At 37.5% G+C, this 23034-nt stretch overlaps 1 protein-coding gene across 6 annotated transcripts in view; it reads right to left on the bottom strand.

The window, feature by feature from the left end:
- Window positions 1-3122: 3122 nt before the first annotated feature.
- The window catches only part of Ccdc77 (coiled-coil domain containing 77), a 50250-nt gene continuing 30338 nt past the window's right edge, over window positions 3123-23034 (bottom strand). For 5 of the 6 annotated variants that reach the window (XM_076853955.1, XM_076853956.1, XM_076853954.1 and 2 more), the window contains 9 exons: window positions 21268-21410; window positions 16227-16323; window positions 14294-14366; window positions 11906-11997; window positions 10650-10798; window positions 6582-6801; window positions 4946-5071; window positions 4697-4849; window positions 3123-3641 (listed from right to left, as the gene is read on the bottom strand). In XM_076853955.1, the coding sequence (XP_076710070.1) occupies window positions 3495-3641; window positions 4697-4849; window positions 4946-5071; window positions 6582-6801; window positions 10650-10798; window positions 11906-11997; window positions 14294-14366; window positions 16227-16323; window positions 21268-21410 (1200 nt within the window). In that variant the 3' untranslated portion in view covers window positions 3123-3494. The remainder of the gene's footprint in view (window positions 3642-4696; window positions 4850-4945; window positions 5072-6581; window positions 6802-10649; window positions 10799-11905; window positions 11998-14293; window positions 14367-16226; window positions 16324-21267; window positions 21411-23034) is intronic. The other variant, XM_076853959.1, reaches the window with a different exon arrangement.

Raw genomic sequence — 23034 nt, 5'->3', positions numbered from 1 at the left:
ATGGCTGCTTTCAGATCTTTTGTACCATCTTTTTCGTTGTTCCTATAGATACAGCAATAAATCCTGGTAGTGATTACACATTACTCTGGTCTGCAGTACAAAGAATTCCTAGGAAATAAACATCTCACAGATTTATTTTTGCATGATGCTTCTTGTCCATCCCTAATTTTTAAGAAAGTGAGTTTGTATTTCCAATTTTCTTTTTACATGTGAATTGTTACCACCAGCTGTTTCAAATTTTGGTTATTCCCCCCCTCCCCGCCTTTTTTTTTTTTTTTTTGCTTTTTTGTTGTAGTTTTGTTTTCTGAGATGGGGTCTTGCTATATTGCACAGGCCAGCCACAAACTCTTGGGCTCAAGCCATTCTACCATCTCAATCTTGGAGTAGTAGGTACTAGAGGCACATACCACCATGCCTGGCTCCTCACCCCATTTTAAAGTAAACCCAAATGTTTTCAATTGATGCAAAAGTCTTGAATTTAAGAATTGCATAATTGTATTTATTGAAATTTCATACAACTTCTAACGTACATTGCATACTGTCTCCTGTTCTTGCAATTCCCCACTCTGTTCTTTTTTGCCTTTGCATGTTATTTCTTTTTTCTTTTTTTTCAAGTAGCCTCTCTTTGGGGAATCCTGAGGTCAGTATATCTCATTCTTTCAGAACCCTAGGCAGATAGGTAAATACTATTTCCCATCCACACCAAATAGGGAAAGAAATAAGTCAATCAACAAAGACTGTTTATCCAAAGTTGTATAAATACCACATCTTTTTTTTTTTTTTTAAGAGAGAGTGGGGGAGAGAGAGAGAGAATTTTTTAATATTTATTTTTTAGTTCTCGGTGGACACAACATCTTTGTTTGAGCATCTTTGTTTGTACGTGGTGCTGAGGATTGAACCCGGGCCGCACGCATGCCAGGCGAGCGCGCTACCGCTTGAGCCACATCCCCAGCCCCTGCATGTTATTTCTCCTCTTCCTAGAATGCCCAGATTGATTCTGAATTCACTTCCTTTTTCCCCCTGGTACTGGAGATTGAATCCAGGAGTGCTCTAATGGGCTACAACCCCATTCTATTATTAATTCTGATACAAGGTCTCCCTAAATTGCCTTGAATTTATGATCCTCCGCCTCGGCTTCCCAAGTAGTTTGGGTTACAGGGTGCACCACCATATCTGGCTTGAATTTACTTTTTATTTGGTACCAGGGATTAAACTCAGGGGTGCTTAACCACTGAGCCACATCCCCAGTCCTTTTTATTTTTTGAGAAAGGGGTAGGTTTAGAAACTCACTTAGTTGCTGAGGCTGGCTTTGAACTTATGATCCTTTTCCCCCACTTTTGGTACCAAGGATTGAACCCAGGGTACTTAACCACTGAGCCACATCCACAGCCTTTTTAAAAAAATATTTTGAGACAGGGTCTTGCTGAGTTGCTTAGGGCCTTGCTAAATTGCTAAGGCTGGCTTTGAACTTGTGATCCTGTTTCAGCCACCTGAACCACTGTAATTACAGGTGTGAACCATCACGCCTGGCCTTGAATTCACTTTTATGATTCTGCTTGAGCCAGGCATGATCACACACACCTGAAATCCCAGCAGCTTAGGAGGCTGAGGCCAAGGATTGTAAATCTGAGGTCAGCCTCAGCAACAGGGAGACCCTGTTTCAAAATAAAAAATAAAAAGGACTAGGGATTTAGCGCAGTGCCCCTGTGTTCAAACCGAAGTACCAAAACAACAGTAGCAACAACAAAGCAAAACAAAACAAACAAAAAATGAAAAGATTCTGCTCAAAGATACCTCCTTGAGTCATCTTCTCTGCTGCTTCTATCCTATGTACCTATAGCACTGCTTTTCATTCATTACTAACTTTGAGTTTTTTTCTTTTTACCATCACCACCAACCATTGGAGAACAAAGACTGTTTCAGTGTTTTTATTTATTTATTTTTACTATGGATTTAACCTAAGGGTGCTTTACCCTGAGCTATATCCCCAGCCCTTTTTAAAATTTTGAGATGGGGTCTTGCTAAGTTGCTGAGCTAGCCTTATAGACATGTGCGTGTGCCACCATGCCCAGTTTTAGGTTTTTTTTTTTTTTTTTAAGAGAGAGAGAGAGAGAGAGAGAGAGAGAGAATTTTAATATTTATTTTTTAGTTTTCAGCGGACACAACATCTTTGTTTGTATGTGGTGCTGAGGATCGAACCCGGGGCGCATGCATGCCAGGCGAGCGCACTACCGCTTGAGCCACATCCAGAGCCCCAGTTTTAGGGGTTTTATACAGAAGAACCAGCACATTTCTAATACCATAATAATTATTTTTATTTTATTTTTTCTGGTACTGGGGATTTAACCAAAGCGTGTTTTACCAATGAGCTTTTTAACTTTGAGACAGGGATTATAGGTGTACACCACCATGTCTGGCTTAAGATTTTGAATGAAGGAATGAATGGTATTAACTACATCTTGGAACCTAAATGACAATGGTAAACAACTGGTAGAAATTAAAGCCAAAATATTGATAATAATACAAAATAAGGCTGAGTTCAATCCCTGGAACCCAACAACAAAAAAACCTGACATATAACTTACATACCATAAAATTCACCCTTGTATTAAAGTACACAGTAATTTAGCTAAAAATGGGTAAAGTTGCTGGGCACAATGATGCATGCCTATAATCTCAGCAGCTTGGAAGGCTGAAGCAAGAGGATCACAACAAAAGCCAGCCTCAGCAACTAAGTAAGGCCCTAAGCAAAATAAGGGTTGGGATGTGGTTCAGTGGTTAAGCATCCCTGAATTCAATACTCAGTACAAAAAAAAAAAAAAAAAAAAGAAAGTTTTAGAGTCATTGCCCTTGTACTATTCTTACTACCTCCAATACCAGATGATTTCAAGAGATTTAATTTGGAAAAACTTGTACAAAACTGCAGAGGCCAGGGAACAAGAAAGCACTTTTGAGATAAATGAGACATTAACAAAATATAAACATGGTTTTAACAAGACATATAGAAAACTCAAATATTTTTGATTACTTATTTTATTGAAAATAGTTAATTTGAAATATATACATTATTTAAAAAACATGTTATTGATACAATGTCAAACTTTTCATAAAGGATCATTTCAGTCTCACTCCTGCCAAAGTGGCACCTCTATTTTTCTAGAATCATTTACCTAAGAGTAGGGTCTCTACTGCCCTCTGGTGGTAATTCAGGAGATGCTCATGATGGAACAATTCTAAAGTTCCATAGCTGAGTAGTGCAAATTTGCCAAGTGCTGCAGCTTTCTCTGCCTAGGAGGAAGGCAACTTTAATGAATGTCTTTATTCCTTTAGAAAGTGTTCTTCCTAATGACACTCAGCCAAGTTCTTAGCAAAAAACACTTTCTCCTAAATTTTCATCTTTGTTTTAAAAAACAAAACCTGTTAAAACAAACAGGAGAAATAATGTGGGAAAGCCTCCTAGATTTCAGGAAGCTGACCGCCTCTGAAAGTAGACATCAACAGAGCCTAAGTTCATTCTCCAGACCAAACACTTTGGATTTGATGTTCTTCAGTTCTCCTTGTATCTTGTGTGCCCGTCTATTGCTGTCCCGGACCTCACACAGAATGGCAAGGTCCTGGTTTGCCCGGGTACTAATTGTTGCCTAAAGATTTGAAAAAAGAAGAAACAATTATGGCATAAGACAGGGAAGAGATTTCAAAGAGTCATAAAGAGCAGACTGTGCTGAATGGCATCTTTTTATGGGATATTTAGTACACAGAATAAATTCAATTCTTAGTTTTTCAGTAAAGGCAAGAGATTATTTCCCATACAACAGTAGAGAAGCCTCGAAAAAAGAGTGCAATAAACAAAAATGGGTAAAAAGAAGAGATCTATATAAACAACATTATTGGTAAATCTGCTAAAGAATAAGAGGAAACACCTCCTCTTTTTTTATTATTAACCTTGTTCAGAACATAGTTATCATTTTGGATATATGGATGACTAGTTAAATCTCTAAGAAGGCTCTTGATGCAACTTGGCTTCTAAAAAGCTCTGTCTGGGAAAATTACTTTATTAATTACTCACTTTTCCCATTTGTCCAACAGACATAATTCTTTAAATTTACTTCATGAATTGGGAGGGATGACAATTTCTTTTGTTTCTTTCTTTTTTTTTTTTTTTTTGGTGGGGGGGGGTACTGGGGATTAAACTCAGGGGCACTTAACCACTGAGCCACACCCCCAGCCCTATTTTGTATTTTATTTAGAGACAGGGTCTCACTGAGTTGTTTAGCACCTTGCTGCTGCTGGCTTTAAACTCAGGATTCTCCTGCCTCAGCCTCCTGAGCTGCTGGGATTACGACGTGTACCACCGTACCTGGCACCAGGGATGACAATTTCTAAGTTTTGTTTAGATAGAAGTATTAATGATACAGTCATTCAATTATTTCAGTCTATTTTGGTTTTCTCTGTAGTGTGTACTTGTTGAACTGATTTTCAGGGAGACTAGAAGGGTGGTGATCCTAGTGTCTACCAGCACGGAAATGGCACATCTATCTTTCTTTTTTTTTTTTTTTTTTGTGGTGCTGGGGATTGAACCCAGGGCCTTGTGGAAGCTAAGCACATGCCCTACCACTGAGCTACAATGTAGCCCTCATGATCATGTTCCCACACTTCTACCCTTTCTCTTTTGTGGTAATTCAGGACCAGAGATTACCTTATAGAGCATTTGCTCCAAGTCTTTCAGTCTCTGTCGGAGAACCTTAATATCTGTCTTAAAGCCTTCTACTTCCAACATACGTCTGTGCTCTAAGGCCTCATAGCGTTTTGTCATTATCTGTAAACGCTTACTCATCTTGTTAGAGCGATCCTATATATGGAGAATAGGAAGGCATTTAAGAGGAAGGAAGCATTCCCCAGTCACCTACACTTCCCACTCCATTTTAAGTGGCAGAGAATTTTGTACCTTGAAGATCTCTCTTCTTACTCCCTCCTCCTCTCGAATTTTGGCAAGTTCTTCTTCTAGAGCAATGCACTGCTCTTGGTACATGTTGGACAACTTTTTCTCTTGTGCCAACTTATCCTTTAGGGACTGCAGGTTGAAAGGACAAAAAGCATTAATACTAAGTTCTACAAATTAGATGATTCAATTAGCACTTAGGTAATGAAAGAAAAGAAAGAAGGGATTTCTAGAAATACAAAATGAGTTAAGGAACAAGATGGCAAGGAACCTTGGAGAACATATGGAAACCTACAATTTCTTTTTTCTTTTTTGGATGGAGACTGAATTAAGGACCTTAAGCGTGCTAAACAAGTTGCTCTACCATGGAGCCACATTCCCAGCTCCAAACTTCCAATTTCTAGATTACTTTTTTAGCCCCTTTTTGAAAGTGTATATAGAAATCCTTTAAAATAAAGACAAAGGGGTCACAAAAAGAGCTCAGAATTTGTCCCAAATAAAATGTTACAATATATGTTTTGGGCCATGCTTCTTCTTCAAAGAGGAAAAAACATTAACTAACAATAACATGTTTTTATATGTGTTTCATTGAATAGCAAAATGACCTTTTAAAAACTTTAAATAGAGTTTGGTGCAGTAGTGTATACCTGTAGTTCCAGCTACTTAGGAGGCTAAGGCAGGAGGATTACTTAAAGCCCAAGGGTTCAAGGTCAACCTGGGTAATATAGTGAAGCTATCTCAAAAAACAAAACAAAAAAATCTTAAATCAGATGTTACTTACGTAAACACAATCCTTAGAATACAACGGTTGGCACTAAGTTCATATTTTTTACCATGACCTATCTGCCCACTCTTGTAAGCTTCTTGCCTATCATTTCCTCCTTGCTTAATCTTCTACAACCGTGATATCTTTCCTCTTCCTTGAATGTACCCGAGGGCCTTTAAACTTCTTCTCCCTTTGCCTGGAATGCTCCTTCCCTAGGTCTCCTTGGCAAGCTTAGTTCCATATTACAGGTTTCAGCAGAAACATCAGACATAAGAGTGTCCCTGTGCTCCCCTTCTGAAATGGGCTTCCAGTGATTATATGCAATCTTCATATAATTCTCTATTCCTTAATATCTATCACTTTTTATAATCTATAATTTTCTTGCTTATTTGCTATTGTTTGTTTTTTTCATTAAATATAAACACCAAGCCTGGTGTGGTACACACACCTGTGATCCCAGTGCCTTGGGAGGCTAAGGCAGGAAGACCGCAAGTTGGAGGCTAACCTCAGCAACTTGGTGAGACCCTCAGCAACTTAGCAAGACCCTGTGATAAAGCACTCCTGAATTCAATCCCCAGCACCTAAACAAAATAAAGTGGGATGGAGATGTAGTTCAGTGGTAGTGCCCTTGGGTTCAATCATCAGTATTGCAAAAAAAACAGTAAACACCACATGGACAGATCTTGTCTAGTGTATGTACTGCTGTAGCCACAAAGTCTAGCCCATTTGTTAATGATCAGCTATTTTTGGCTGCTGCTACCCCAGCTTCCTTGACTGAATGGATTATATATGATAATATGTAGGTTCTTTGGAATTCTCTGAGTTCTTGTGGTATTCTAGAAAAATAAACATTTCTCTAAGGTATCAGGACATTACCTTAATATATTCATTTTGGGTATGATGACTGTCATGTAAAACTGGCATAACTTTTCCAATTTTATCATCTTTCTTCTTATTCTGCATCCTGTATTGCTTAATCTTTGACATCAACTGATCTTTTTCAAGCATCCATGTCTTCTCTTTAGTTTGGTTTTCAAATCTCAATTTCAAAAAGTCTTTGGTACTCTCATAGAGCAGTTCTTGGGTATGATGGAGACTATGAAAGAGAGGACAAGCATGGACATGAAAATGCTTATATAGTACATCTGAAATATAGGGTTATTCCAAAAAGGAAGAAAACGGTTCTTTTCCAATTGTACAATATATGAATTTTGTAAAATATTAGCAGTTTTAAAACCACACTTATTCTGATCATTGGCAACCTTATTTTTTTAACCAGGGGTCGAACCCAGGGGTGCTCTACCACTGAGCCACATCATCAGCCCTTTTCATTTTTTATTATTATTTTGAGAGAGGGTCTTGCCAAGTTGTGTAGGGCCTGGCTAAGTTGCTGAGGCTGGCTTTGAACTTGAGATCCTCCTGAGCTGCTGGGATTATGGGTGTGTGCCACCATGCCATTTTACTGGGTAAGGGTAATATATCTACCCGTGCTCCCAGGTTCATAGATTAGCCTTTATAAACTTTCTCTATGAAGTCATCTCAATACTTAAGTCCATTTTAATTTCCCATTTCTTATTTTTTAAAAAACTTTTTTAAACCTTATTTTATTAGTTTACTTTTTTTTTAATGTGGTGCTGAGGATTGAACCCAATGCCTCACACATGATAGGCAAGTGCTCTACCTCTGATCCACAATCCCAGCTCTCTTATTATTAATTTTAATATATACCTTGACTCATAATTCAACACTTGTTTATATATATATATTAGATTTTAAATATCAACCTGCAGGATGTTCCCCAAAGTATATACCTTATTTATAATGTATTTTTATGCTACTATGAATAGATTTTCAAGAATACTATCAGCTACTAGACATATACAGGACTACATAGATTCCTGATAACTATTCTCAAGATTTAGAAATTGAAAAATGATGTTTGTAGTTTTGAAAATGAATATCCCTGCCAGCATGGTGGTGCACACCAGTAGCAACTTGGGAAGCTGAGGCAGGAAGATCACAAGTTTGAGGCCAGCCTCACAAACTACTGAGATCCTACATCAAATAAAAAATAAAAAGGACTTTGGATGTAGGTCACTGGTAAAGCACTCCTGGGTTCAATCCCCAGTAAACAACTACCCAGAAATCCCTGGAAATCAGCAACTCATTAATTTAACACCACCACCTAGAAAAATTCTATACTGAATGATTCAATTACCTAGAAAAATATTAAGTACCATGCAGCAATAACTAGTTTTCCAACGAAAACCTATTGTTATATTCACTTAATTCTTTTTATGATTAACAGGGTACACAGATAAGAGGAAAATGATAGCACAGTGCCAGGCACAAAGTAAAGTAAATGTAACCAGATGAATATATATATGTATTAGGGTATATGTGTGTACACAAACAGAGAGAAAAAAGAAAAAAAAGTAAACACACGGAGATAGACTGAGTCAGTTACCACAAGGATCTCTCCTGTTTTCAGTGAGTAATTTTACTCTATTTTACATTATATTCTCAATTACAAATTAGGAAAGTATTGTCCAGTTAATATACAATGATTTGAGAGTGACACCCAAAGGACAATCATTAATGACCTAGGATTTTAGGCTATTCAATAACCTTAGAATGATCTATCTAGGGCTGGGGTTGTAGCTTAGTGGTAGAGTACCTGCCTAGCATGTGTGAGGCCACTGGGTTCGATCCTCAGCACCACATCCGCATAAAAATAAAATAAAATAAAATAAAGGTATTATGTCCATTTACCAAAAAAAAAAAAAAAAGAAAGAAAGAAAAAAAAAATCTATCTAATGGACAAAATTGACCAAGCTTATATATGCAAATAATGCTAAACCAAATTACAAATTATGGGCTGGAGTTGTGGCTCAGTAGAAGAGTATTTGCCTAGCATGTATGAAGCCCTGGGTTTGATCCCTAGCACAGAAAAAAAAAAAAAATTTTTTTTTTTAATATATATTTTTTTAAGTTGTAGATGGACCAAATTCCTTTATTTATTTATCTTTATATGGTGCCGAGGATGGAATCCAGGCCTCACACATGCTAGGCAAGCGCTCTACCACTGAGCCACAGCCCCAGACCCCAGAAGAAAATTTTTTAAAAAGATGTTTAATGTAGAAAAGAAATGGCAAGGTGCAATTTGTGTGTGGCTACTGTGTACACAGGGTAGGACACAGGCTATATAACAAGACCTGAGGAAACAAAAGACAATCTACTATGAGGTGATAAGTCATTATGGAGGCACAGTAATCATTATGGGAACGTGGAAAGGAAGAACTTAATTTGGCCTGGATGTCTTCAGAGAAGGAGTGACAATGCTTATTATCAAGGTGCCTGCTATATAAACAAGAGTTATTAGTCTGGCTGAAGCACAATGTGAACTAAAGCAAGAGGGAAGGAGTTGAAGCTCAAAGATTAATTTGATGTTAGACAATGAAGTCCCTAAGAATTTATGCTTTATAATACAGTAAATGGGAGAGCTATCAAATGTGGTTTTTATATATTTTATCTTTTCTTTTATGGGACTAGGGATTGAGCTGCAAGGCCTTGTGTATGCTAGACAAGCATTCGACCATTGAGTTATAATACCCAGGACTTCTTAAAATTTTATTTTGCGATAGCATCTCACAAAGTTGTTAAGGCTGGCCTTGAACTTGCAATCTTCTTGCCCCAGCCTCCTGAGTAACTGGGACTATAACTGTGTGCCACTATACCTGGTTCAAATGTTTTTAAGCAGTTGATAACTCCTAATAGAGGAATTAATTCATAAGGAAGGTTATAAAATACAAAGAGAAAAGTGATAGGAAGAATAGTTAGATTATTACAAGAATTTAAATAATACAATTGAATCAACAGAAATGAAAAGCAGAGAATTTCTTTTCTTTTTTTTTTGGTACGGGGGATTGAACCCAGGGGCACTTTATCACTGAGCTTCATCCCCAGCCCAGTCCTTTTTTATTTTGAGACAGGGTCTTGCTAAATTGCCCAGGCTGTCCTTGACCTTGCAATCCTTCTGCCTCAGCCTCTCAAATAGCTGGGATTACAGGAGTACACCACCATGCCTAGCCAGAGAATTAATTTAGAAAACTTGTTGTCTTCTAAATATATGGTTTGTAATTAAGAAATGAGAGACCTGGGAGTTGAGGATGATCCTGAGGTTTCAAGGTCGGCAAACTAGATGGATGTAATGATATGAAATTAAACGGGAAAAAGAGTGAATTAGTAAGTTTGAGGTTGAGGGAGGGAGGATTTATTGAGAGACATAAATAGTTTGGTTTCAGTAGTGGTAAATTTGAGGTGTTCAAACATATTCAACAAAGGATATCTTTTTTTTTTTTAAATACTTTTAGTTGTAGATGGACACAATATCTTTATTTTTTTTATGTGGTGCTGGGAATTGAACTCAGTGGCTCACACATGCAATGCAAGTGCTCGACCAGTGAGCCACAACCTTGGCCCCCAAAGAATATCTTTATGGCACAAATCTGGCCACTGGAACTAAACAAAAGACTAAAGATGGTTAAATCAAAGAACAAGAGAGCTGGGTGTGTATTTGGTGGTATATATCTGTAATTCCAGAGGCTTAGAAGGCTGAAGCAGGAGGATCCCAAGTTCTAGGCCAGCCTTAGCAATTTAGCAAAGCCCTAAGCAACTTAGTGAGACCCTGTGTCAAAATAAAAAATTAATAGGGCTGAGGATGTACCCCAGTGGCAAAGCTCCTCTGGGCTCAATCCCCAGTACAGATGCTACAGTACAGAACTGTTGGCTTTTTTTGAGTGCTGGGGATCATAAAACCAGGGCCTTGTGCATGTCAGGCGAGCACATTACCACTTAGTTATGTCTCCAGCCCAAGAATTGTTAACTTTTAAGCTACTCAGAAAAACAGGACACCTGTTAGGTACATGTTTCTTGAGCATTCACCTTTTGGTTAGTTCTTTAATTTTGTCCTGATTTCTCTGGTGCTGAACTTGTATCTCCTCGATGCGAATCCGTCTGTCCTCCATGAGCCCTTCGACTTGTTCTCTAGAAAACTTGGTCTGCTCTTTTAGCTGCACCTGCAGTGCTTCCACCTAGACAGGCGACAGGGGTGAGGGATCCACTCCTGTGTGCACTTAGTTCATAACACTAAAAAAAAAAGCCTTTCCCAGAAAGAAAGCTAAAGTAAAACAAACCTAAAGCACAGCAGCAAAACAAACAGGAGAAAAGTCTCAACTCTAATCTCTTTATTCATGTCTTACAAAGTGAGGTTAGGCTACAGAAGAGCAGACACTTTGTCTACATCACACAGAAAAGGCAACAAAATTTTATTTCCCCAACCCTATCTTGCCTTTTCATTGTCTCCCTTTTAAGAGGTACTGCATGCATAGAAACAGAATGACTCTGAGTTTTTGATTTAAAAAAACAGAGCAAAAGGAATGTAATGTAATTTCCTTCTCTGATTCTGAAAATACTGGCCAAAGATAGAAACTGTCATTTAAATCAATGGGGGAAGGATAGAAACTGCAGTGCAATAAGATAACAGATGACACCAAAGGACATATAATTACCAGGTAACAAGAAAATGATTTATTACTTTCCTAGACTTTAGAACTCATGAACTAAATAAATGGATATAACTGCAAATGTTGATCTGTCAGCACAGAAAAACTTCCCTCTATAATTCTCTTGTGTTCCTCCTAGGCCAACCACAAACTGAATTCTTACTTTAAGATGGTTTTGTTGGGTAGAGCTTAGCAATATGAACTGAAGGTTTAGAGAAGTACTTCTAGAATGTTCAAATAGAGAATAATGGTTTTAAACTATAAACAATTAGAAGAGCCAGGCGCAGTGGTACATGCCTGTAATCCCAGAGGCTCGGGAGGCTTAGGCAGGAGGATCATGAGTTCAAAGCTAGCCTCAGCAAAAGCAAGGTACTGAGCAACTCAGTGAGACCCTGTCTCTAAATAAAATATGAAATAGGGCTGGGGATGTGGCTCAGTAGTCAAGTGCTCCTGAGTTTAATCCCTGGTACCCACCAATAAGCACTTAGAAATTAGGAAAACCTCAATTTTTTAAATCACATGATGCCTAAATAAAACCCATGTGAAATGAAATACTTGCATGATACTGAAGGAACATTTTACAAAGCTAAACGTGTGGACAGAAATCATCTTGGTCTGCCAAAATAAATCCATTACCTGTAGGATGAGTGTTTCTATGTCTCCTTGGTAATGCTCAGAACCGTATTCCTTCTCTCTTAATGATGATCTTTTTTTTTCTTCTTTAGAATCTAAATTAGAAAACAAATATCCATCAACAAGACTACTCAACTTTTCTTTCTGCTATTTAACTTTCAACATTACAAAAAGAAAAAGTTTCAGCATTATCCATGCAGAGGAGTTCAGTTTCTTTTACCTATGACAGAAGGAAAGGAAGGCAAAGGAAAACACACAATACTTATAATGCTTATTTTTTCAAGTGGGAATTTCTGTAAGTAAACTCTATAGGAGTTCTCCTAGATAATCAGATTTACCTTTCAGCAGAATCAACTACTAATGTTCCTTTGCATCGCGTCTACTTTCTTTTATTTTTGGTACTAGGGATTGAACACAGGCATGTTCTATCACTGAGCTACATCCCTAGTCCTTTTTATTTTGTTCATTAATATTATTGATTGACTGATTGATTGTACCAGAGATTGAACCCAGAGGCACTTAACCACTGAGCCACATCCTCAGAAACCTTTTTATTTTTTATTTCAAGACAGGGTCTCACTAAGTTACGTAGGGCCTCACTAAATTCCTGAGGCTGTCCTTGAATTGCCTCAGCCTCCCAAGTTGCTGGGATTACAGGCATATACCACCAGGCTCAGCTGTCTACTTTCTTAATGAGATCTTACTTAATCAGAATGCATAAGGAATAAGAAAAACTAAATTCAAATATTTTGGTTATGACATATTAAACAAACTTCAAAACACAAAGTTATTGTTTTAATTTTTTAATTATATATTTTTTTAGTTGTAGATGGACACAATACCTTTATTTTATTTTATTTTATTTTATTTTATTGTTATGAGGTGCTGAGGATTAAACCTAGTGCCTCACACATGCTAGGCCAGTGCTCTATCACTGAGCTGCAACCCCAGCTCCAAGTTATTTTTAAAATAAGCAACACTATGGGCTAGGGTTGTAGCTCAGTGGTAGAGTGCTTGCCTAGCATGTGCAAGGAACTGGGTTCCATTCTCAGTACTGTAGATAAATAGATAGATAAATAAATAAATGAATAAAGGTCCATTGACAACCAAATAAAAGCAACACTAGTACATACACACAATGGAAGATCACTCAGCCATAAAGAAGGATGAAATTATGGCATTTGCCAGTAAATGGATGGAACTGGAGACTATTAAGTGAAATGGGCCAATTCCAAAAAAACCAAAGGCTGAATATTCTCTCTGATATGTGGATGCTAACTCACAATAAAGTGGGGTTGGGGGAGAATAGAAATTCACTGAATTAGACAAAGGGGAATGAAGGGAAGGAGGAAGGATGGGATAAGGAGAGACAGTAGAATGAACTGGACATAACTTTCTTATGTTCTTATATGAATATACAACCAATGTAAATCCACATCATGTAGTTACAACCACAAAAATGGGAAGTTATATTCCATGTGTGTATATCAAAATACAACCTACTGTCATGCATAACTAAAAATAATAAAAAATTTAAAAATAAAATAAGCAACACTAAAAATTACACTGAGGGGGCTGGGATTGTGGCTCAGTGGTAGAGTGCTCACCTGGCACGTGCAAGGCCCTGGGTTCAACCCTCAGCACCACATAAAAAATAAAAAAGTAAAGGTATTAAAAAAAAAAAATTACACTGAGGTTGCCAGAGTCTGGGAAGTATATAGAAAGGAAAACAGATGCAGGGGTATTGCTGGATCAGAGGATGATTTCTAATGTTCAAAAGCAAAGTGGGATAACTATGGTTGATGGCAATCAATTGTATATTTCAAAACAGCCAATGCAGAAGATTTTAAATGTTCCCCAAACTAAGAAATGATAGGTGATTTATATGTTGATTTTTTCTGATCTGATCACTATACATCATATACACTATTGAAATGCCACCCTGTGCTCCATAAATATATATGATTATTATGTATCAATTTAAAAAATATTAAAACAGAAAGGTAGCAGAATACAACATTTACTATTATGGTATTATGTAAAAATGTGGATGTGTAACCGATGTGATTCTGAAATCTTTGTAATGTTTTGAATAACCAATAAAAAAATAAAAAAAAATATTAAAACAAAGAATAAAAGAAAATATGCACTGAATAAAGTGCAGATTCTTAGATGATTCAAGAAGCTCGGTAAGATCTTAGACCACCAGAGGCATCATTTTTTTTTTTCTAATTGGTTGTTCAAAACATTACAAAGCTCTTGACATATCATATTTCATACATTAGATTATGAACATCAATTATCACTTGTTTAGTAGGAGAAATTTCAAATTATTTGTGCTGTGATTTTTAATTCTGCATCAACGAGACTTTCTAATAACATGGTTGTTACCTGGTTTAGGAGCTGAAGAATCATTCTGTTCACATACACCAGCAGCCTGAATAATGTTTTGAAAAATGCTGACCTAAAGAACCAAAAAAGGATAAGTAGCTTTCCTGTAAGTGTGAAATTTTACTTTTTAGCCTTAATTCTGCCGATTCCACACTATTTTTATATTAAATTTGTCAAAACTGAATAATTATGTAATAAGGATGTTATGCATGTGAGAGGCAACACAAAGTTTTTTTAGATAAAACCTAGTGTTGATATAAACTAAAAAATAAAATTTAGGGATATTTCACAAAATATGCTTTAAAAAAGTGCTCTTTTACAAGGGCCTTTAAAGAAAGTAACAGAAATATTACATATTACAGAAATTTCATATGTAAATATAAGTAAAAACGCTAATGAGAAATTACCTATGAAAAGTGAAAAAAAGGAACCGGGCACAGTGGTTCCAGTGACTTGGGAGGCAAAAGCAGCAGATCAGGTTCAAGGCCAGTTAGGCAACTTAGGGAGACCCTGTTTCAAAATAAAATAAAAAGAACTGGGGTTGTAGTTGAGTGGCAAAACATCCCTGGGTTCAATCCCCAGTATAGGGGGGAAAAAAAAGTGAAAAAATGGAAACAGTAAATAGTATATAAATACATGTAAACATTTCTTTCTTTCTTTCTTTTTTTTTGCAGTGCTGAGAACTCGGAACCTCCTGCATGCAAGGCAAGTACTTTATCACTGAGATCTATCTCCAGTCCAGTCCTATATAAATACTTTTTTTTAAATTTTGTTTTTTGGTACTGGAGTTTGAACCCAGGGACGTTTTACCACTGATCTACATCCCAGCCTTTTTTACAAATTTTTTATTTTGAAACAGGTCTCACTAAATTGCTTAGGACCTTGCTAAGCTGCTAAGGCTGGCCTTGAACCTTCAAACCTCCTGCCTCAGCCTCCCAAATCACTGGGATTATAGGCATGTGCCACCATCCAGGCTCCCACATAAACATTTCTATAAGAATGGAAAAAAGAACTGGAAGCATATACACCAAACTATTTTTTTTTTTTTTTTTTTGGTACTGGGGATTGAACCCAGGGGATCTTAAACTCAAGCTGCATCCCCAGCTCTTTATATTTTGAGACAGGGTCTTGCTAAGTTGCTTTGGCTGGCCTTCAACTTGCAATCCTCTTGGCTTAGCCTCCTAAGTTGCTAGAAATTACAGGTGTGCTCCACCATGCCCTGCTATATTAAACTATTAATAATGGGGGCTGGGGATATAGCTCAGTTGGTAGAGTGCTTGCCTCACATGCACAAGGTCCTGGGTTTAATCCCCAGCACAACAAACAAACAAACAAACAAAACTATTAATAATGGTTCATTTCTGGGTTAGAGGATTAGGGGAAACTGTCATTTTTATATGATAGATCTCTGTACTGTTTTTTTTTTTTTTAATTTTTTTTTTTAGTTGTTGATAGATCTTTATTATCTACATGTTGTGCTGAGAATCGAACCCAGTGCCTCACACATACCAGGCCAAGTGCCCCAGTCCCAGGCCTCTGTACTGTTTTTTAATAATACCATGTATTATCAGTATAAATCAAGATTTTTTAAAATCTTAAATACTGAAACTTTCTTTCCACAAAGTCTGCCCATTTTCCTCTTTAAAATATCTAAAATATCTACCCCTCTGGGCTTTATGTTTCTTTCTCTTTTTTGTGATGCTGGGGATAGAACCCAGGGCCTCACGCATGCATGCTAATCAAGCATTCTACAATGACTTTAGGTTTCTAAATGGGGAAATGGAGTAAACAACGCTACTTCCCAAGGTTTCTGAAGGAAAATGCTTTGCAAACTTAGGTCAACACAGTACTGTACTGGTTAACTACTCTCCATAAGTTTTCTTTAGCAAGTGCTGAATTACTGACCACCATTCAACACCCAAAGATTACTTACTTTGTGGGGAGGCTCCTTATAAAAATAGGTCACTTCTCCAGTGTCCGTTTCCACAAGAGCCAAGAGATTCTGAATCTTTTTCTTGTCTTCTAGTTCTCTGCAATTGTCACAGAAAATTAGCACACATCATGGATCCCAAGTAAGTAACCTTTTCTGTTTCAAGGATCTCCCTTCTGACTTGTTTTTAAAACAGTAATCTCAAATTAAAATTAAATATGACTTAACTAGACCTCAGCTATAGTTAAGACATCAGATGTTTTTATCTACGAAGTCAGAGATGAGGGATAGAAAATAATTTCTCAGTTGGTCTTAGACAGTAACTCGTGGATGGAGAGGTGCACTGCCTAGATCCTTTTCTTCAGTACTGATGGGCTCATTCCCCGACTGCCAGGAATGTTGCCCACAGATGATTCACAGTAGAATCTCTCCAGAACTGCCCTCAGCCAAGGGGAACTACTTCACTGACTCATGCCTCCCATTCCTCAGGGACGGCCCACATCCAATACCTGGTCAATGAGGGAGTATAAACACCCAATCTCCTTGCCTTGGAGCCCCGTGTGGTGTTGGCTGAGATGTGTGGTGTTGGCTGAGATGTGCTGTAACTGAATCACAGTGGAAATTCTCCATCTGTCCAATTAGGCTTTTTCCTTATTTCCTCAGAGGTGGTTATTCCTTAGAGCACTCCCCCAAAAACTTCCTGCAAGCAAATCTTCATTGTGCAGTTTGTTTCCCAGGGAACCCAAACTGATACCAGACAGCTGATAGCAGATCTGCACCAAGAAAGCAAACTCTAAAGAGGGACTTCAGAGCTAGTGATATGGAGACAGTTCATAGAACAAAGTGTTCCTAGGAGAAAGAGTAAGCTAGATGGGGAGTTAACAAGGTACAGCTTAAATAATCAAAATAACCAAAGATGGAGAAGAGGCCAAGGGCTGAAGTCATAACCTTGGGTGCTTTTTTCCAGACTATTAGCTGAAGAAGAGGCTGGATCTCCTAGAAGGCAAAGACCTGTGACACTACAGCAAGTGTACAAGGTAAATGATTGCCCCCAATTCTTCACCACAAGGCCTGCAGTCATTCATTCAAGTAGTTACACCAGGGTAAAAAGAATACCCTGGCACTTCAAGGATTGTTGTATACATGATCTGAGGTGACACTGATACCTGGTTAATGTGAAATATCACCATAGCACAAGGCATATGGGGACCACAGGATAAATAGAATTTTGGTGCAGCTCACAGTGGTTCTAATAGATTCACAGATCCAATCAACAGACACTTTCCCAGTTACCAAATATATAAACAGAATGCACATCCTTGGTCGTTGGTAGAACCTCCAAATTTGTTTCTTGGCTTCTGGGGTCAGAAGCCTTTGACACCATACTCAGTCAAGATGGTAAAAAGACTTAAACAATGCAATGAGGAGAGCCTTATCAACCCCTCATTTCATTCATTAGTATGACTTATACAAATGAAGTTTGGATTCTGGAGAATAATAGCAAATTCTAACCAGGTAACTTCCAATTTCAATCACTGTGCCAGATGTAGTATCTTTGCTAGAGCAGATTAATGTGATCTGAGGTACATGGAATGTGGCCACTGATAAAGGTGAATGCATTCTTTTCCATCCCTCCAAGGACCAAAAGCAGTTCACATTCATGTGAGGTGGACAAGAGCATACTTTTATAGTCTTTCCCTAGTGCCATGTTAACTCCTTTGATCTTTGTCAGTACAGTATAAAAGGATCTGGTTATGGTCATTCCACAGATCACATTTTTTTCACTATGGATAATATATTAAGTTAGAAAGCATGGAAAAGAGATAGCAAATGCACTGAAATCCCTAGTAAGATAAGTGTGTTCCAGAGGATTGGAGATAAACCTGACAAAGACATTAGTAAAGATTGTAGGGATCTGATCTCACATGCCAGAACAATCCCTCCAAAGTAAAAGACAAAATTATTGAACCTTATAGCTACTACTATCAAGAAGGAAATGGAATGCCTGAAAGGCCTTGGAGACACATATTCTATACTTTGGGATACTGTTCTAACCCATGTATAAAGTAACATGAAAAGTGAGCTTTCAGTATGGCCAGGGCAGAAAGGAGGTTCTGCATTGGGTCAAAACTTTGGTCCAAGCAACTCAGGTCATATGACCTGAAAGATCTTATAGTACCTGTGATTTGAACAGGAATCATGAGGAGTTTTGGTTGACCTTATTATAAGAATCACAATAGATCCTCTCAGAATCTGGAGCAAGACCATACCATCTAGAAGTAAGAATTAGAACATTTTGAAAAGCAGCTTTTGTCATGCTGCTAGATCCTGCCAAGATGAAGTGCTTAACTATGAGATATCCAGAAACCACACAGCTAACTCCTTTTAAAATGATGCTGGGGCTGGGGATGAGGTTCAGTGGTAGAGTACCTGCCTAGAATGCATGAGGCCATGGGTTCAATCCCGAGTACCACATACAGACCCACAAAAGATGGTAGGAGCTAGGTATGGTAATGCACACCTATAATTCCCAGCAAATTGGGAGGCCCAGGCAGAAGGATTTTAAGTTCAAAGCCAGCTTCAGCAACTTAAGGAGACCCTCAGCAATTTAGTGAGACCCTGTCACAAACAAAAAATAAAAAGGCGGCTGGGGTTGTAGCTCAGTGGTAGAGCACTTGCCTAGCATATGTGAGAAACTGGGTTCCATTGTCAGAACCGCATATAAATATCAGTGATAAAGTGCCCCTGGGTTCAAGCCCTAGTACTAAAATAATGATGATAATGATGGTGGAGACGGGGACTGGATATCTACATGCAAAGAATGATACTGGACTCTCAATATCATCTATAAAATTTATTCAAAGCTGGGCGCAGTGATGCACGCCTATAATCCCAGTGGCTTGGGAAGCTGAGGCAGGAGGATTACGAGTTCAAAGCCAGTTTCAATAACTTCGTGAGACCTTGACTCTAAATAAAATAAAAAGGACTGGGGATGTGCTCAGTGGTTAAGTGCTTTTGAGTTCAATCCCAGATACCAAAAAAAAAAAAAAAAAAAAAAAGGCTGGAGATGTGGCTCAGGGGTTAGGTGCTCCTGGGTTCAATCTCTAATGCCAAAAAAATAAAAAAATAAATAAAATAAAAAAATAAATTTTACTCAAAATGGATCAAACATCCAAATTTAAGTGTTAAGGCTACAAAATTCCTAGAAGAAAATCTAGAGGAAAAGCTTTTGATATTGGATTTGGCAGTGGTTTCTTGTATAAACCAAAAGCAGAAATAACTAAAAAATAAATAAATAAATTGGACTACAATAAATTTAAAACTTTTGTGCATCAAAGGATGCCAATAAAAGAGTAAAAAAGCAATCTACAGAATTGGAGAAAATATTAGCAAATTATGAATCTAATAAGGGTTTGATATCCAGAACATATAAAGAACTTCTACAACCCAACAATGACAACAAAACCACACAATTAAAAAATGGACAATGGCTGGGTGCAGTGGCACACGACTGTAATCCTAGCAGCTTAGGAAGTGGAGGCAAGAGGATTGTGAGTTTAAAGCTAGCCTCAGCAATTTACCGAGGTGCTAAGCAGCACAGTCAGACTCTGTCTCTAAATAAAATACAAAATAGGGCTGAGAATGTGGCTCAGTGGTTGAGTGCCCCTGAGTTCAATCCCCAGTAAACCCCCCTCCAAAAAAATGGGCTAGGGACATGAACTGACATTTCTTCAGAGACACAAAAATAGCCAATAAACACATGAAAAAATGCTCAACATTGTCATTAAGGAAGTGAAAACAAAATCATAATGAAATACTTACTCATATCCATTAAGATGGCAACTGTCAAAAATATTAAAAAATGGGGCTAGGGATGGGGCTGAAGCTCAGTGATAGAGTGCTTGCCTAGCATTATGTGAGGCACTGGATTCAAGCCTCAGCACCACATAAAAATCAAACAAACAAATAAAATAAAGATACTGTGTATATCTATAACTAAAAATATCAGCAAATATTGCCAGGAATGGTTTCACATGCCTATAATCCTAGCAATTCAGGAGGCTGAGGCTGGAGGATGGCAAGTTCAAAGTAAGCCTCAGCAACTGAGTGAAGCCCTAAGCAACTTAGCAAGATCCTATCTCAAAATTAAAAAAAAAAAGGAGGGGGCATTGGGGAATTAGGGATGTGGCTCAGTGGTTAAGCACCCCTAGGTTCAATCCCTGGTACCAAAAAACAAAACAAGACAAATATTAACAAATGTAGGCAAACATGTAAAGAAATTAGAACCCATTAGTAGGAATGTAAACTGGCATAGCCACTATGGAGAACAGAATGGCAGTTCCTCAAAAAATGTAAAACAGAATTACCAAATAATTCTGTATGCCATTTCTGGATATATACTCATAAGCACTGAAAGCAGGGTCTTGAAGAATTGCTAAGTTGCTAAGACTGGCTTTGAACTTGTGATTCTTCTGTCTCAGTCTCCCCAGCCACTAGGATCATAACAGGTGTGTGCCACCATGCACTGCTTGAAATGGTAAATTTTATCAGGGGTGGAGAGGAGAGAAGTACACTGTAGAGGATGCCATAGTGCACTGCTTAAATGTACCTTTTAGAATCAAGATAACCATCTCCCAGGAGCCAACTCCTTCTCAAGAACTGTGCTTGGGAGAAGGGGGCTGCTTCTCCCAAGTTTATGCCCTCTCCTTAAAGCAACCTGCATTCAATGACTGGTCAATATGGAGATATAAAAGTCTGAATCCTCTGCCTCTGAAAGGCCACCCTAGCCTTAGAGCTCCCTGTTGGGATGGCTTTTTTTATCAATATATCACAGTTCAAATTCTCTCATAGATAGTATATGTCAAAATATCTGCTAAGAGATATTACTCCTGAGAATCTCCCCAATAACTGGTCTGCAGGCAAATCTCCATCTCAGTTTGTTTCCTAAGGAATATAACCTAACAGAATAATTGCAGATACATTTATCATTTTAAATGTAATTTAGAGTTACAACTCCAACAATTCCCCTTAAGCTACTTGGTACCTGATTCTCAGTCGGTCATTTTCAGAGTACAGCCGTAAAACATGTTCCCGTTCTTGGAAGAGACAGACCTGCATATCACTCAGAGCTTTCTGCAATTCAGCAATCTCTTCATCCTTCTGCTGTAAATCCCATTCAAGTCTATGCTGCAAAAAGGAAAGAAAACAACAAATAATAAGGTAATCAAAAAGATATTGGGTCTAAAAGAAGTTATTATTATTATTTTTTTTTTGGTACTGGGGACTGAACCCAGGGTTACTTTACCACTGAGCTACAACATCAACAATTTTGTTTTTATAGACAGGGTCTTGCTAAGTTACTAAAGTTCTTGCTAACTTTGGGGCTGGTTTTGAACTTGTGATCCTCCTGTCTTAGCTTCCTGAGTCACTAGGATTATAGGCATCACTACCACAGCTCACTTAAGATGGTTCTTTTTGAATAAAAATCTAATTTTATTGAACACAGAATAGATGGATTTTCAAATTAATTATTTTTGTTTTTTGATAAAGGGTTGGGGATGTGGCTCAATAGCTAAGCACCCTTGGGTTCATTCACTGGTGCCAAAACAAAAACAAAAAAACCTTAATGAGTAAATGGTACTATACAAACATATTTATTCTTGGCAAAATTTTAGCTAATTATACATTCTTAAATAAATACATTTAAATCTAGAGAAAATATTTGTAATTGGACAATTAGTGCATGGTAAGTACATCATTTAAGCTATTTATAGAAAATAGATTAAACTATCTTAAAGCATAGGTATAAATTTGCATTTTATGCAAAAATTGAGGTTTTACTTATTCTTACATTGATTGGTAGGAGTTTCTATCAGTAACTTAAAAGGCAAGCAAATATTATTTTTTTTTGGTACTGGGAGTTGAACCCAGGGGTGCTTAACCACTTAGCCACATCCTCAGCCCTTTTTATTGTTTTTTTATTACAAGACTGGATCTCAATAAGTTGCTTTAGGGCCTCATTCAGTTGCTGAAGCTGGCTTTGAACTTGTGATCCTCCTGTCTCATCATCCCAAGCCAGTGAAATACAGGCATGTGCCACCATGCCCAGCAATATAGTAATTATTTTTGCTTTTTGATTATTGCTTTTCCAAGTCATGATGATCTCTGGTAAAACTTACCAAATGGATTTCTGTTTCTTTAACAGCAACAAAAAAGATCAGGTACTAACAAAACCATCTTATGAGACAGTGTTTAATAAATATATATCCCCAGTCCTAAGCATATTTTATTTATATAAATCTTCTAGTAGGAAATAGAGAATTTGTTCTTTTACTTAGAAGAAGGCTACATGAATAGTTATCAAGTTGATCTGTATAGCTTACCTACATTTCCATACTAGAAATGTTCAAAAAAGAACTTAAAATGTTACAATTCTTTTTTTTTTTTTTTTCCAATGATGGGGATCAAACCCAGGGCCTACTATACACAAAGAATGCATTCTACCACTGAGCTATACCCCAGTCCTTAAAGTGTCAATGTCTCTCTTGACATGCTTTTGTCTTGATTCTGCCTATGCTTTATTAATGATTCCATATCATTACCTCCGTCTTCATAAATTTTCTTTAGAACACTCATCAATCTCTCTTTTGGGGCTATCCATAGTTCTTTAGAACACTCATCAATCTCTCTTTAGGGTTTGCATCAGTTTCACAGGAGGGCTTTTTTTACTCTCTTCAAAATGAGGCAGGAAGTCCTACCAAGTGTTTTGTGTATGTTTTGTTTCTACATGATAACTATCTCAGCTGGGTGT

This window comes from Callospermophilus lateralis, chromosome 4 (genome assembly GCF_048772815.1).
Source record: "Callospermophilus lateralis isolate mCalLat2 chromosome 4, mCalLat2.hap1, whole genome shotgun sequence".
NCBI lineage: Eukaryota > Metazoa > Chordata > Mammalia > Rodentia > Sciuridae > Callospermophilus > Callospermophilus lateralis.
The sequence above is the reverse complement of the archived record's forward strand: the minus strand, read 5'-3'. Positions and strand labels throughout refer to the sequence as shown.